The 14,089-nt window shown below is 42.6% G+C and overlaps 1 protein-coding gene across 2 annotated transcripts in view; it reads right to left on the bottom strand.

The window, feature by feature from the left end:
* LOC149874398 (interferon-induced GTP-binding protein Mx1-like) overlaps positions 1–14,089 on the bottom strand; it is a 40,858-nt gene that overhangs the window by 21,006 nt on the left and 5,763 nt on the right. The window contains exons 2-5 of one of the 2 annotated variants that reach the window (XM_090061000.1): positions 13,230–13,302; positions 6,308–6,828; positions 3,455–3,647; positions 1,334–1,471 (exon numbers count right to left, since the gene is read on the bottom strand). In XM_090061000.1, the coding sequence (XP_089917126.1) occupies positions 1,334–1,471; positions 3,455–3,647; positions 6,308–6,778 (802 nt within the window). In that variant the 5' untranslated portion in view covers positions 6,779–6,828; positions 13,230–13,302. The remainder of the gene's footprint in view (positions 1–1,333; positions 1,472–3,454; positions 3,648–6,307; positions 6,829–13,229; positions 13,303–14,089) is intronic. The other variant, XM_090061010.1, reaches the window with a different exon arrangement.

Here is a 14,089-nt window from a genome sequence, read left to right as displayed (position 1 = left end):
TCATTACACAAATGGCTTTTACCCTTTCCTGCTTCAGGGAATTCATGAGTCTATCCTCAATTTTTCCTCTGACAGTTTCTGGGTGCTTCTACCAGGTCCCTTGTGCTATTGCCTCTTGATGCATGTCCATCTTCACCATTACTCCTTTTTGGGATGCTATGTCATTTATTTTTGCACCATGACAGCATGTTAAGCTCAATGGCCAGGTATAGACATTACACTTTTACCAGTATACAAGTGACTGGAAACCAGTCTATGCCCATAACAGAACACAAGTCTGGTGCACGTAGACTGGTTAAAAATGGTGGAAGCCAGTTTAAGATTTGTGCTCCCTACGCCCTCCCAACAAGGGTGAATGCATGTTCTGTTCACTACTGATCTGCACTATGCTGCTTACAGAAAACCATGTTTTGAATGTCTGTACCTAGCCTTTAGGGAGGACAAGTAGGGTTACTCAGAAGCCATTAAGATGTGTTTGAAATATAGACAGACACATGCAGAATTGTTGGAAAATGTGGCATGTTAAAATAATAGCTGGGACTCCATGTGTCCTGCATTTATCCCTTTCAGTTTTTCTTACCTAGTTCAAAAACATGAAGGTCTTTAACTTTCCCTGAAATTTTGGAATTGATCAGATGAGGCATTAAACAGTTACTGCATTACAGCCAAACCTCCAGAGAAATGCCATCCAGGTGCGTGCCTACTGTAAGCAGATATGACAAACCCTGGTGGAACTTCACTGAGGTCAAGAATGGCAAATATGTCACTTTTATTACTCCATGTTACTATTTCTTAACAATGTAGATGATACATAACAACATACAATACAATACAGTATTATTTTTCTGCTTTTATTATTATTTGGCCCCATGTTCTCGGCATTCTTTACGGTTATGATGTGTGTGTTAATTTGGGAAATATTGTTCTGCATATTGAAAGAAGAAAATGATGGAAAGGTGAGAATCTGACAGAAGTTCTGTGGCACTGTGTGGCGCTTATCATTTACAGGCAACCCCTGCTTAGCACTCTTAATTGGTTCCTGAAAAACTGAGCATTAAGCAAAATGAGTGTTAAGTGAAACCAAAAGTATTTGACGACCCAAGATGGCGACCGCGGTCATTATAACGAAACTTGCTGAGTACCGAGTGAAATCAGGTATCAATTTAAAATGAGTGTTATAGCGAAATAGCATTAAGCAGTGGTTGCCTGTACTATTTTATCTGTTTTTATGGCTTTTTTAATTGTAAGCTGCCTTGAGGCTATTTTTGAGAGGGCAATATAGGAATAAAATAAATAAATACAATGGAATCAGAATGGAATAAACTGAACTTACCCTTTCTTATTTCTTTCTCCACCTGTGCAGGATTCTGGAGTACCTCATGTATATCCCGGTAACTAATTTTCCCTTTCCACCCGTGTTCAGGTGCTGTCTTTTTAAGTTTGAGTACCAAAGGACATCTGGTAACAATGCCTATAACGATTTACAAATTGAGTTACTCTGATCATTCTTGTTGCTTTTAAGATCTAGAGTTTGCCACAAAATATAATCGCTCTTCAAATACACACAGTGCCTAAAGCTTCACAGGTATTCAAAGTTTGCTTCCTGGAACATATGAAACCATATCCTAAATAGCTGCTTTGGCCAGCATAAGTCTCTCAACAACAACAACAGTAGCAGCTTTTAAGTTGATTTCACTCCATAAAATCACTTTTGCTTTAACCCTGTGTGCTGCAGTGGCACATGCACTCCCCAGTAACAGTTCAACTTAAGATATGCCAGACCATGGTGAAAACATGAAGAGGGAAAAGTGCAATGGACTTTCTAATTAGTTGGTCCAAATTTCAAATCCTTCTCCAGCTGTGATGAAAATACCCCTTCAGTTACAGCCATGAAAAACTGAATTCAAAGCCATGTCTTCTGACATGTTTGCATAAATGGGGGATGTTTAAAAAGCATATGTTATCAGAAAATGTGTGTGTGTCCACACATTTAGGAGCCAGTCCACACATTTAGGAGCCAAATAGGAGCCAGTCTGAGATTGCGGTGGTTTCTGTAGTTCTTCGGAATGTCATTAATACTTTTGCATGTGTAGGTGGGCAGCCTAGTTGGAACCACTCTTTAAAATCACTGCTGAGCTACAGTATCAGTGCCTTTTATAAACTTCAGGGATCTAAATGAATAATTTTCTCGAACTTAGGACATGTTTTTCCCTAAAAATGTTTACTGATGCATGCAAATCTAACATAATGATAAAACAAAAACTGGATGTGATGTGAAAACATGACAAAACTTAACATCTATTACTGATTCAGACATTTTTGCGTTAGCAGTGAATAAGCAGATAGCATTATGTTATGCAGAGAGGGAAGACTGGTATCTGTATGAGCTCCAAACACTCTCCTTTACCATGGAGAGCAACTTTATATTTTTCTCATTTGACTGAGAAGAAGTGACTTTAAATGAGTGTGTGATAGCAAGTCAAACTAGTCATAAACTTTCTGATGGCAAAGTTTTTTTGGGGGATACCTTGAGTTATGAATCTAAAATGCACTTCCAGTTTTCCAAATCTCAGCTCTTTATCTGATAAAGGACAGACTGCAACCTCTGCAAACTTGAGAGATTTCAGAGATGAAAAAGCATAATCATAGGCAGAAGAAGAAAATATGATTGGGGTGGGGTGGGGCTGAGCATGTGTGCACCCCAGAAGGTAAGTCTATTGTGGGGAAGGGGTGGGGGGGGTCCCCACGGTGAGGGAGGGAGCGGTGCTGAGGTGAATGGAGCCCCAGGGCCAGGGCAGATTGTGGGATGCTCTGGGCCCAGGCGGCTTGTCCAGGGGTGCGGGTTCACCCTGCTCCCTTGCCTGAGGCAGGCACAGGGAGCACATACCCCCGATCTGTGTGAGGCACACAGGCAGCTGCTGCTGAGCGCTGGGCTCTGTCCTTGCTGCTGGTGCCCTGGCAGCCACGCAACACCACATGCCTCCTACCACCGGTGTCATGTGGCTGCTGGGGCACTGGCAGCAGGGGCAGAACCCAGCTCTCTGCCCCATGAGCAGATCGGGGGGCACGTGCTCCTGTGCCTGCCCCGGGGGTGGCGGAAGCCCCTCCCCCCCATGCCCCTGGATGAGCTGCCCAGAATTGGATCATCCCACACCCTGCACCAAGGCCCTATTCACCCCCCCACACTCTGTGGGGGGGGTCTCGATTTGCTGCACCCCCATAGCTCTTCCCTCCCCTCCCCTGTGCTCCTTCCCATCCACACATTTATGGATGTGGGATGGTCCAGGCTGGGTAGAGTTTCCAGCTGCCTGCAAGCTCCAGCTGCTCGTCCGTGTGTGCACTCCTGCCCCCGCCACTGCAGCCACCCAAAGCCCACAACTAGGCTGCCTGCATTTGTGGGGGCAAAGCTCCACCCAGCCTTCTACCACCTATGAGCATAAAAGTAAGCACTTACCACTGCCTCTAGGAAGAGCAACCCCAGACAGTGCTTCTAGGACTGAGCTTTTTCCAGAGCTCTGGTCTCCAATTACAGCAATTGCTGGCAAAGGGAGATCTTTTTCTACTCCGAGTGTTCTGAGAGAGTCGATGAGATCAATGCAGGGACGGACCTTCTCCTCATACTGGCCATACAAGCTGTTCTCTGCTTTCTGATAGAATAGTGTGACATTTAATAAGAGCTCACTTCATAAGAGCATAGAAAAACTTAAATGTTTCCATACAAGAACTCATATTGGCATATAAATAAGTCAAATACATCAACAACAATCTATACTTCATAACATGCTTCAGCTTTTTAATGTTCAAGCTTTCTGAAATATGTTTTACATTATAAAACACAATAAATGCAGCAAATATTAGTTTACTTGCACTAGTGACTGAGGTACACATTATAAGTTGCAGAAAAGCAGGAACACCACACTTATCAATGCACTCTGTCCACTTACTTTGGTAAATGCACATTTATTTTGCTTATAATATTTATAAAGCTAATAATCTCCTAGTACATGTACTGCAAGATATGTTGTGAAAATAATGCAGGTCTTAGTAATAAAAATTTGGGGATACTCCCCATGAATGTTTCTGTACAAGTCATTTATGTAACTTATTGTTTCAGGTATCGTGCACAAAGGGTAATAACAAATGAGGACTCAATTTTAATAAACTAAAACTGGCTCCTTAGAAACTATTTAGCATTTCAACTACTGCTTAGGATTCCCAGCTATGTGCAGACAGTCTGACATCTTGTTGTCTTTTCCAAATTTTCTCTCCTTCATCCTGTAATCTTCCCTTCAGGATTCAAGTAGGTTCCTGCATTTAGGGCATCCAAGCCATTTTGATAAACTAAATATTTGATGACTTATCTGGTGAGACAGCTTCATATCTTAACCTAAAATATGGCATGAAGTTGGGAAATAAACTAAATGTTTAATCAGTACCCTGAGCTGAAAACCCTCCATCAGTAAATAAATATTGCTAGGGATCTAATCAAATCACGATTTTGTGGATTTCAAGGAAACTATGAAAGAAGGTGATCTCAGTGAAATCCATGGAAAAACCCCCAAAACTTACTAAACATAAAATGTAAGCTGTCCTCCCAGCCACGCAGCCTGGCACTAAAGGGGCTGCTGGCATGAAAGTGAGTAGGCAAGATGCCTGCTGCCCCCGTCTCTTGGCATGGATTGGCTGAGGGCTGCTTATCATGCGGCCCTGCCCCTCTCCACCAATCAGTGATCAGTGGTGAAGCTGTATGATGGACAACCCTCTCCAATCCCTCAGCAGTGGGGAATGGGAGGACCCACAGCCAGGATAAGCCCGTAAAAATGGCAGCCGAGCCTGTGATCTGCCCACAAAATCAGCTGGCCACTGCCTCAAGTTCAGTAGACTCCTTATTGTTGCAAACCTCAATGACAGCCTGTTTATCAAAGGCAGTACTTATCAAAGAAAGACATACTGAACCCTTTTTTCATCTTAATTATAACTATTATAATCTAATAAGCAAATACTATTTAACTATGTACTTGTTCCCAAGAGTTTTATTAATTTTGCAGTAGACTTTTCCTATGTTTTGGTTTAAAAAAATAGGAAATCTTCACAAAAGCTTTTTTTTTTATTTTATTTCTACCATTTTCTGTTGCAGTGATTCTTGGCCTTTTTAGGCTCAAGCCCCTTGGAAAATATCTGCTCTTAGCTTTCACTCATTTTACACTTTCACCATAAGAGTACCAAAAAAGAATTGAGCAATTCTGTTGCAAAGTACTCAAAAACTATAGATTCCTATTTGAAATCTCTGGGTTTATCATCTGTAGGTGCTGGCGTACCTAACTGTGCTAATATTGTGTATTATCCTTAAAAGGATGTCGTGGCACTCCAAGATGCCATGGCACCCTGGTTGAGAATTGCTATTTTACTTAATGCATTGAAACTTTATGTAAAAACCCTGTCATGGGATTTCCGTTTCAAGTTTCCTAATGTGAATACTCAATGGCATAAATGCTATAGGGCAAAGCTGCAGTCAGGCTGTGGTCCTCCTGCTTTTTCAGTTCCCATGTTTTACATCTACAAATGAAATGTAGGCAAAGTCACTCCATTCTGTGAATAGGAATGCTTATGCTTAGATTGATGCAGGTACAGAGTACAAGAGAAGTTGACAGAATTTACTCACCCAGGACAAGCATGTGTGCTGATTTCTCCACTACAATCAGAATAGAAGAGAACTGATCTGTGCCTAAAAATACTTTCTTCAGAAATGATACTGGCTGAGTAGTGTAACAATGGGGTGTGAGTGGGACAGTCTCATACCCTGGGGGGCTAGAATGAAGCTAGGCGGTGTCTCACCCTCTTGTCCTCAATCCCCGTTCTCCACCTGCCTTCCTTGCAGTGTCTTGAGTGCCAGCAGTGGGGAATGCAGAGCAGAGACAATGGTACAATAGTAGCGGCTGATGGTTTGCTGCTACTGGGAGATGTCACCTCATGTTTTTGCTGCTGAAAACTGGCATTTAAATGTTCACCAACATGAGTATTGGGGGCAAGAAAATAAAGTGACATCTCTCTTAGCAGTTGTTCCTATGCCACTGTCACTGCTGTGCCCTTCTTGCCATCAGATCCACTGCAAGGATACAGGCTGGAGAGGGGGAGACAAGGGGCTGCCCTTGGTGCAGTACTGGCCTGTTATACCCCTGCTGGCTCCCAAAAATTTGATCTTGAACCATAGTCTCTGAAGACAAAGTTCAAAGACCATGTCAGTTCACCCTCAAGCACTAGGAATCTGACTTGCCTTGTTCTGTTCTTCATGGTAAGGATACATTACCTCCTGTTGCTTTTGCGCTTCTTGATGATTTTTATCAAGTTCCAGCTGCTGCACTTTATCCATAACATAGTGAATGTTTTCATCTCTCCCTGAGAAGAGTGAGGTTGCTGACAGAGGCAGTGCTACTTGTTCAGGTTCTTTCAACTTTGGCAGGAACTGTGCTGGCAAAGTTGCTTCTGACTGTGGTAGAGGCTGTACATTCAGACCTGGATTTGACCCACCTGGGACTCCAAAGATTGAGTTTGCTTGGTCTGCACGTGTACAAGGCACATCTGGCAATGCTGAAACTGTCACTGGAATACCTTTCTCTGGCTGTACTGAAAATCCTGTAAATACGGAGTTTGGTGGTATAGCCCCAAAAGAGAATGCAGAGGATGCCTTCATAATTGGCTTGGAACAATTTGAAACTCTCTGCTTTCTTCTTCTTTGCTTGTCAGTTGAAAGCATACAGCAGCTGCGGGACTTCTGCATAAAATTTTCACAAAATAGTAATTGACATCAACAACTTTTCTGTGCAGCTCCTGAAATCATAAATAAATTTGACTGGATTCAGCTTGCAATTGTAACAACAACAGTGAAAGGCAAAACACTCTTGTTAATTAATAAGGCCACTCTACATCTGGTAGAAATTGTCACGGATCTTTTCAGACCCGACCCATGGTCTGTACCAATTTACATTAATTGAGGTACTAGCCCTTTATTTTTGGTGCATTTGTTTGCCAAGTTGTTTAAACAACACTAAATAACAGCAATTGTGTTTTAAAGGGGATTGAAATATTTTCCTTTCCCCCAAAAATTTTCTAGTGTGCCATTTTTTTTTTAATGGAAACTGGAAACCAAAAGGCATATTTACATGCGTTTTGGGATGCAGCACTGGGCTGAAAAAATGGCAGTGGGGAGCTCTGAACTAAAGCTCATTGAATGTGTTTTATTTCAAAGCGCCCTGTCACCATTTTTTTCAGCACAGGGACTCATAGGGACACTGATACATGTGACTTGGAAGGGTACTGGAGCGCATCAATTTCTGTGATCTAGCAGACTCGATTAATTGAGTCTGTTCCAACACACTAGATTTCCAGTATATTGGAGCAGGTTCCCCACACAGCTATAGGAGTCCCAAAATTTTGTTTTCAAAAGGCATTTTCAGTATTCCCAAAACATTTTGGAGTAGTTCAGCATTGTCTTCCCTTTCCTGCTTCTGGAAAGGGGGCAGATGAAAGGCAGGGCAGGTGGGCACCTTAAAGACAGCATCTGTTGATGTGCAGGGATCCTGGTTTTCTCTGATTAAAAAAAAAATCCCCAATTTTCAGATTTAAAAAAGTAACCCAAAATCTGCATTTTTTCATGAAACACCACTATATATATATTAGCGGCGTTTTATTTTAATCATGGAAAAATGGATTTTGGGTTACTTTTTTAAATCTGAAAACTGGGGATTTTTTTTAATCACAGAAAACTAGAATTGCTGTTAATGTACCACCCTGCCGTGCCTTCCGCCTGACTTCAGACTAACATGGCTAACTGCCTCCTCTACTGCAGTGGAGAGGCGAGTCATCATATTTAATGTCAAATCTGCCATCTTTCATCACCCACTACCAACCAGGTCCTTCTTTTGCCCCTTGAAAAGAAATAACCTTCTTCCACATCTTATTATTTTTAGTGTTTGTTCTTTCATGTCCCACTCTTCCCTCAGTCTGGTAGAAAAAGCATCATTATCACATCAGCACTAAGAGAATCATTGTCTTGAATGATATCTTGTATGAGAACCTGGGGAAGATGAGCTTAGATGGTACAGTGAGGAAACTCATGACTTTGAAACATGGTAGTGTAAGGGCTTTCTTAACACGATATTCGTTTGCATGCGACACGTTCCCCCAAACAGGACATGCATCTTGTTTTTGGAAGGCAGCATGTAGGACACAAGAGGTTTCTAGTCATGGACTAGATCTGGCTTTTTCATGGAGAGGCAAAATGGTTGTCACTTCTCTTTCAGGCAACAAGCAGCATGGGCAGAGTCCACCCTTTGACATACTGATAGCAGTTGTTTAGCTGCTCATCCAAAAGCTACTTTAATTCAGTAGGGGCTGTGAAAGAGTTAACACTGGACTCCACCCCTGCTGCTCGCTAACCCAGAGAAGGGGCTGGCATTTGCAGCACATGCTTCTATGCCAGTGAAGGAAATCAGCTAAGCATTCAAAGATTTCACAGACATTAGGGCTGGAAGGGCCCTTGTGAGATCTCTGGGTCCAGCCCCGCTGCCCAAGGGCCAGGAAGTCAGCTGGGGCCAGATCACCTCAGCAAGATAAGCATCCAGGCATTCCTTCAAGTTACCCAGGATAGGTGCTTGTACCATACATTACATAGTACCCACTGATTTTAGTGCCTGTAAATAATGTTGTGCATCAACACCTCTTTTCATGACCCTGAATTGAAGCCTTGTCACTCTTCTCTACCTATCTTCTAAGAAAAGGAGCACTGGGTACAAAGTATGAGCTTTATGGAGAGACCTAATGTTTCTCCACTTCAAAATGGGAGGGGAAGCTGCTGTTGCTATGGGGTGGATATTCATTGTTATGATGTAACTCAGGGGTAGGCAACATCTTTTGGCTGGAGTGCCAAAACCCCCCACCCCCAAAGAGTGCCTACCTTGGAAGGTGCCGGAGTGCTGGCATGCCAGAAAAACAAAATGAGGGCAGGGGGTACTTGGCAGGATACCCTGCTTGTGCCCCTTGCCTCCCACCCAAAGCTCTTGCTCCCCACCCTGGGCTTTGTGACTATCAGCAGCTACCCAGAACCTGGGCCAGCTGCAAACATCTGCTGCCACTCGGCCCCGGCCCCGGGGAGGTAGCACATACCACCAGTACTCCCCTCGCCACTTTTGCAGAGCAGTGTTGGCACCTGGCACAGCAGGGGGCTCAGAAAGCTGCCTGCTCCTAGGTGCCCTGCCACACTTCCCCTGTGTGCACAGGAGCAGCGTGGGCAGCAGTGCAGGGTTGTGCCCCTCGCTGCTGCCCCCGCCTGCAGGGGAAGTGTGGCAGGGCAGCGGAGAGCTGAGAGCAAGCAGCTTTCTGAGCCTCCCGCTGTGCCCTGCTGCACTGGGTTCCAAACGCTGCTCTACAGAAGCGGCGAGGGCAGCACAGCGGGGAGCACTGTCGGTATCTGCTGCCTCCCTGGAGCCTGGGGCTGGAGTACAGAGGCAGCAGATGTTTGCAGCTGGCTCAGGTTCTAGGTAGCTGCTGACCCCTGATGTAACCTATCTTGCAATACAAATGAATTAAATCACTGCAACTTTAACCCTGAAAAAAATGCTTGTATCACTGTAGGAGCACACTGGAACAGCTCATACCTCTGTCATTCAGTACTAATATAACTTATGTCCTTCAGAGAAAGGAGCAGTTTTCATACGCTCTCTTTCCTGAATATAATCCAAATTCAATTTTTGTCCAGCCCAATGAAGGCAAAGACTTCCTCCTGCAATACTGTGGTGACTGCTTCCGAACTATGGTCTTTAATCCCTGCACTCTGTGGGTGCATCTACACTAGACATTTACTGCAGAGCTGACTAATTAGCTCAGCAGTAAATATCTTTGTGTCTAAATGTGCACTTCCATCAGGGCACAGGAAACAAACTCCACAGCAGTATTTGTAAATACGACTCCTACCCGCCTGCAGCTTTTTTTTACTCTGCAGCAGCACAAGACCCTGACCACATGGCTGAGGCATGAAGGTGCTTCAGTGTGGGGGCTGTCTGCTGGCTAGCCCTATGCTGAAGCACCCTCATGCTTCAGCCAGTTGCTCTGCAGCACATGGAGACTGGTCAGAGCAGCCCCAGGCTGGCAGGCTGACCACCCCCATGGGCCTCCTGCCAGTGAGGGCTCTGACCTGGCTCAGTGTGCTGTGGGCCAAGCATACACATAAACCGTGCACCCGGGAGCTTCCTGGAAGCAATAAGGTGTGGAGTTTATTGCTGCACATTAATGGAATGTGTAGACATACCCTCTGTAATCCTTTCTAACTTCTGATGACTGCGAAGCTTAAGTTGAGCTGGGCCTACGCACAGAAGTTAAAATATAAAATATTGATGACATTTGCATAGTGCAGGAGGATGTAAGTTTCCGGCTGGATCTTTTGAAAAGAAATAATAAGGCATCACTTCTAGCTTATCTTACCTATGCTGACACCAGGCTTCTGTGTGTCTGGTATGTGACTGTGTGGAATGTCTATTCTTGATTAATTATTATAGTAAATATCTCTTTGCAATTAACTCATGTTTATGTGTAGGAAAAGATCTGGGTATCAAAACCATATGGGTTTTGATAGGTGTTTCCTCCTGATTTACTTTCGTTTGCCTCAGTGGTTCCCTTGATACTTCAAGGATAACTCCTCAAAACCTTTGTGTTTTTCCCAGTTGTTAATCAATTTCTTGATATGTCCCAAATTAGTAGAAACAGATTATGTGGATACTTTTAGGAGTGTTATGTACAAATTACTACACTTTCCCAGGGATTGCAGGAGGGAACAGCAGAAGAGTAAGCTGAGCACTGACAAACTTTATTGCTTAACTCCTTGGTCTTTTGATAACTACACACTGATCTATTCCTTGGTAACAGGAGGTTAATTCAATCAAAACTGGGACTTTCTGATAACCAGTAATGAACAGTTTGATTAATAGGATTTTCTTGTTAATTACTGCTTGGGTTTCTCACTTAATTTACACAACTACAAAAAAGCTTTGAAGATGCTGAGCTGAAGGGTGCACTTCAAGAAAAGGAAGGGAGTCGCTAACAGGGTACACTTCAAGAATGAGAAATCATTCTGACAAAAACTGCTTCTGCGCCCAGATGATCTTCTGGTTAACAGATCCAAGCCTTAAGAAGCTGACAAAACTGACACCACCTCTTCTCCTGTATTAATGAAATACCACCACTTTTACAGCTAGGTATAGTGGACTTTGTTGTAGGCTTATTTACCAGTGAATAGACGTAGTAAATAAAGCCTTTCTGTCCTCAAATTCAGTCATTCCTTGAATGAGTTTTCATGTCAATCCTTTATACATCTGAATCCAATTTCATAACTTAACATTTCACACAACTGGCATGAAGTGGACTGATGCAGTTCTCTCAACACTGAAAACAATTAGGAACAAAGGATCAAATTGAGTTAAGTGGGGGAGAGGGGTTACAGCTCAGCAGGTGACTTGCTCTAACTGTTCCTCTGCCTATAAGAATAAAAGATTCTCTGGAGCAAAGTAGCCTGAATGGTAGAGGGCTAAATTACCTCTGTTTAGCTTTCATCTGCTGTGGGCTAGAAGCAAAGATTTACGTGGGTAATTTCTTTCACTGGACCAGCCACATGGTTGGGGCATATTTGGGAAGAGTTACCAAACACAAGCTGCTTTACAGCAAGTCCCTGCACCTTGTTCTGACTGAAATGTGATCCTTTGTGGTAGCCAGGCTGAAATGCTAATCCCCCTGCCAATCAGGACTCACAGCAGAGATACCATCTTTTATTAGAACAAGATTTTTGCAAAATAATTTCTTTAATTAATTTTTTTGCACAAATCTTGTTGGTCTAATAGAAGATATCATCTCTACTACGGGTCTTGATTGCCTCTTCTTCTCCACCAATATAGCTACAACATTCACCTTCTGAGCAGTGCTGTAATTTAGAGCACTTTTTTATAGCAGTATAAAGTTGCTGTGCTCTTAAACATGAAAGAAGGGCAAGTTTGGTTGAGGTGTGGTCTCTAAGCCTCCTTGCACTTTTCCGGATAGGTGGCAAGAGGCACTCCACAGCCTCCTGGGGCTTCTCCACCAGGCAGAAATTTGACTAGCGTACAGAAGTTATTAACAACCTACAGTGCTTTAAAAGTGCTGTAAAATCCAGTGTTTCAAATTTAATACCTCATTTAAGAAGGGTTAATTTAAAGCACTGCACCCATTTTAAAGTGCTGTAAAGCCATGTGCTTTTGTTAAGCCATGGTGATAAAGCACTTTAAATGGCAAAAAAGCAACTTCTGTAGACATTCATGTAGCCTGAATGGTAGAGGGCTAAATTACTTCTGTTTAGCTTTTACTTGCTGTAAGGCAAGGATTTCTATGGGCAATTTCTTTCATTGGACAGACTGAATGGATAAGATAGGCGTAGGAAGAGTTAACAAAGATCAGTCCCTGCCCCTTGTTCTAACTGAAATTTGATCCTTTGTGGTAGCCAGGTTGAGATGCTAATCCCCTTAGCATACACATCCTCATACTGAACATTCACCTGCACCTCCAGTAAGAGGAAGCAATGACTACACTCTGGTCTCTCTATGTGAGGGTTGCGTTCCAAAAAAGCCTCGCATAAAGCAAATCTATTATTACATGCAATGAATAGGGATACATACCAGCTTGCTTTTTCACTTCATGGCTGGCTCAGGAGGGGGGTTAGGAGATGCGCTAGAAAGTTGGTTAGATGACATTTCACTAAATTCAATAATAAAGCCAAATAGATGCACCACAATAGGAGTGCAAGTAGCACAGCACTGCACAGCACAGCACAATGGATGATATGAGACTAAGGCAAGTGCGTGATGGCATTGCATGCCCGCCTCACTCACCCTCCTACAATGTTTCACTTTGCTGGCACAAAGCGAGTTTGTGACATAAATAAGGATGTCGCATATAAACAAATTTGCATAAAGAGAGACCCGAGTGTATATCGAATTACAAGGCGGGAGGCTGGAAGAGATACTGATAGTTTGTATTCCAGGCACAAAGACAAATCCTTTGCCTGGTAACAATGTTACATCACTCTCTTATTTCAGACTCCCATGCAGTGTCTACTTTTTATGCACATATAAGTAGCAAAAAGGATAAATTTCAATTGCATTTATACAGACTTTTAAATAATTACCTTAAAAAGGAGAAAGAGAAACTCTTACCTGTCTGATGCTTTGGACCAAGGGAAAACTGCTTTCTAATAGCTGTTTCTTCCTTTTAGTTGCTAGACTCCACCTATAGTTGATGACCAGAAGCAGAAGAAATGAAACCATAGAAGTGACTGCACAAAATATACTGGGTTTCTTTTCCTGCACCTGGCTTGCAACCACATTCACTACTATTCTTAAAATGTAACAAGGGGAAATGAAACTAAACCTATTTCTTAAAATATAACCAGGGAAAATGAAACTAATACAAGAGCAAGCTGTAAACTGGAAGTCACTGTATTTATTTACTCAAATAAAAAAGGACCCTAATTATATGACAATGTCCCCAATAATTAGATTTTGTATATAGAAAAATTATACATTTGTTATAATTTTTTAGATATAGAATTGAATTATTGGAGGTTCACTTTGAATTTGTCCCCCTCCTACTGCTACAGCAGGGAAAACAAATATAGGGGGTCAGGTAGCCCCTATGCTCTTTACTTCACCCCAACTCCCCACCCAACAACTTTCCCATTTCCTTACTGTCAGACCCTGCTTACCCTAAGCATGTAGAAGTGATGAGCAAATTTGAAAACAATAACCTTGAAATTATACATAGCCGCAGTAAACTGTATATACTACCCATGCATTTAGTTCATCCAAAGTTGATGCACGTTACCTTTTTTGTTGTTGTTGAAACTGCTGCAAGTTTTAGTACAGGTACTCAATAACACACATTTGCCATCTACTTATATGTCATACAAACTTTTTTTTTTAATTTTGTACCTTGGGCCAAATCAGTTCTGAATTCTATTGACTCAGCAGAGCTTAATCATTCAAGTCTGAGTGGTGCCACCATGGGCAAATAGCCA

The sequence above is a fragment of the Crocodylus siamensis genome, chromosome 1 (genome assembly GCF_052110815.1).
Source record: "Crocodylus siamensis isolate JL-2025a chromosome 1, ASM5211081v1, whole genome shotgun sequence".
NCBI lineage: Eukaryota > Metazoa > Chordata > Crocodylia > Crocodylidae > Crocodylus > Crocodylus siamensis.
The sequence above is the reverse complement of the archived record's forward strand: the minus strand, read 5'-3'. Positions and strand labels throughout refer to the sequence as shown.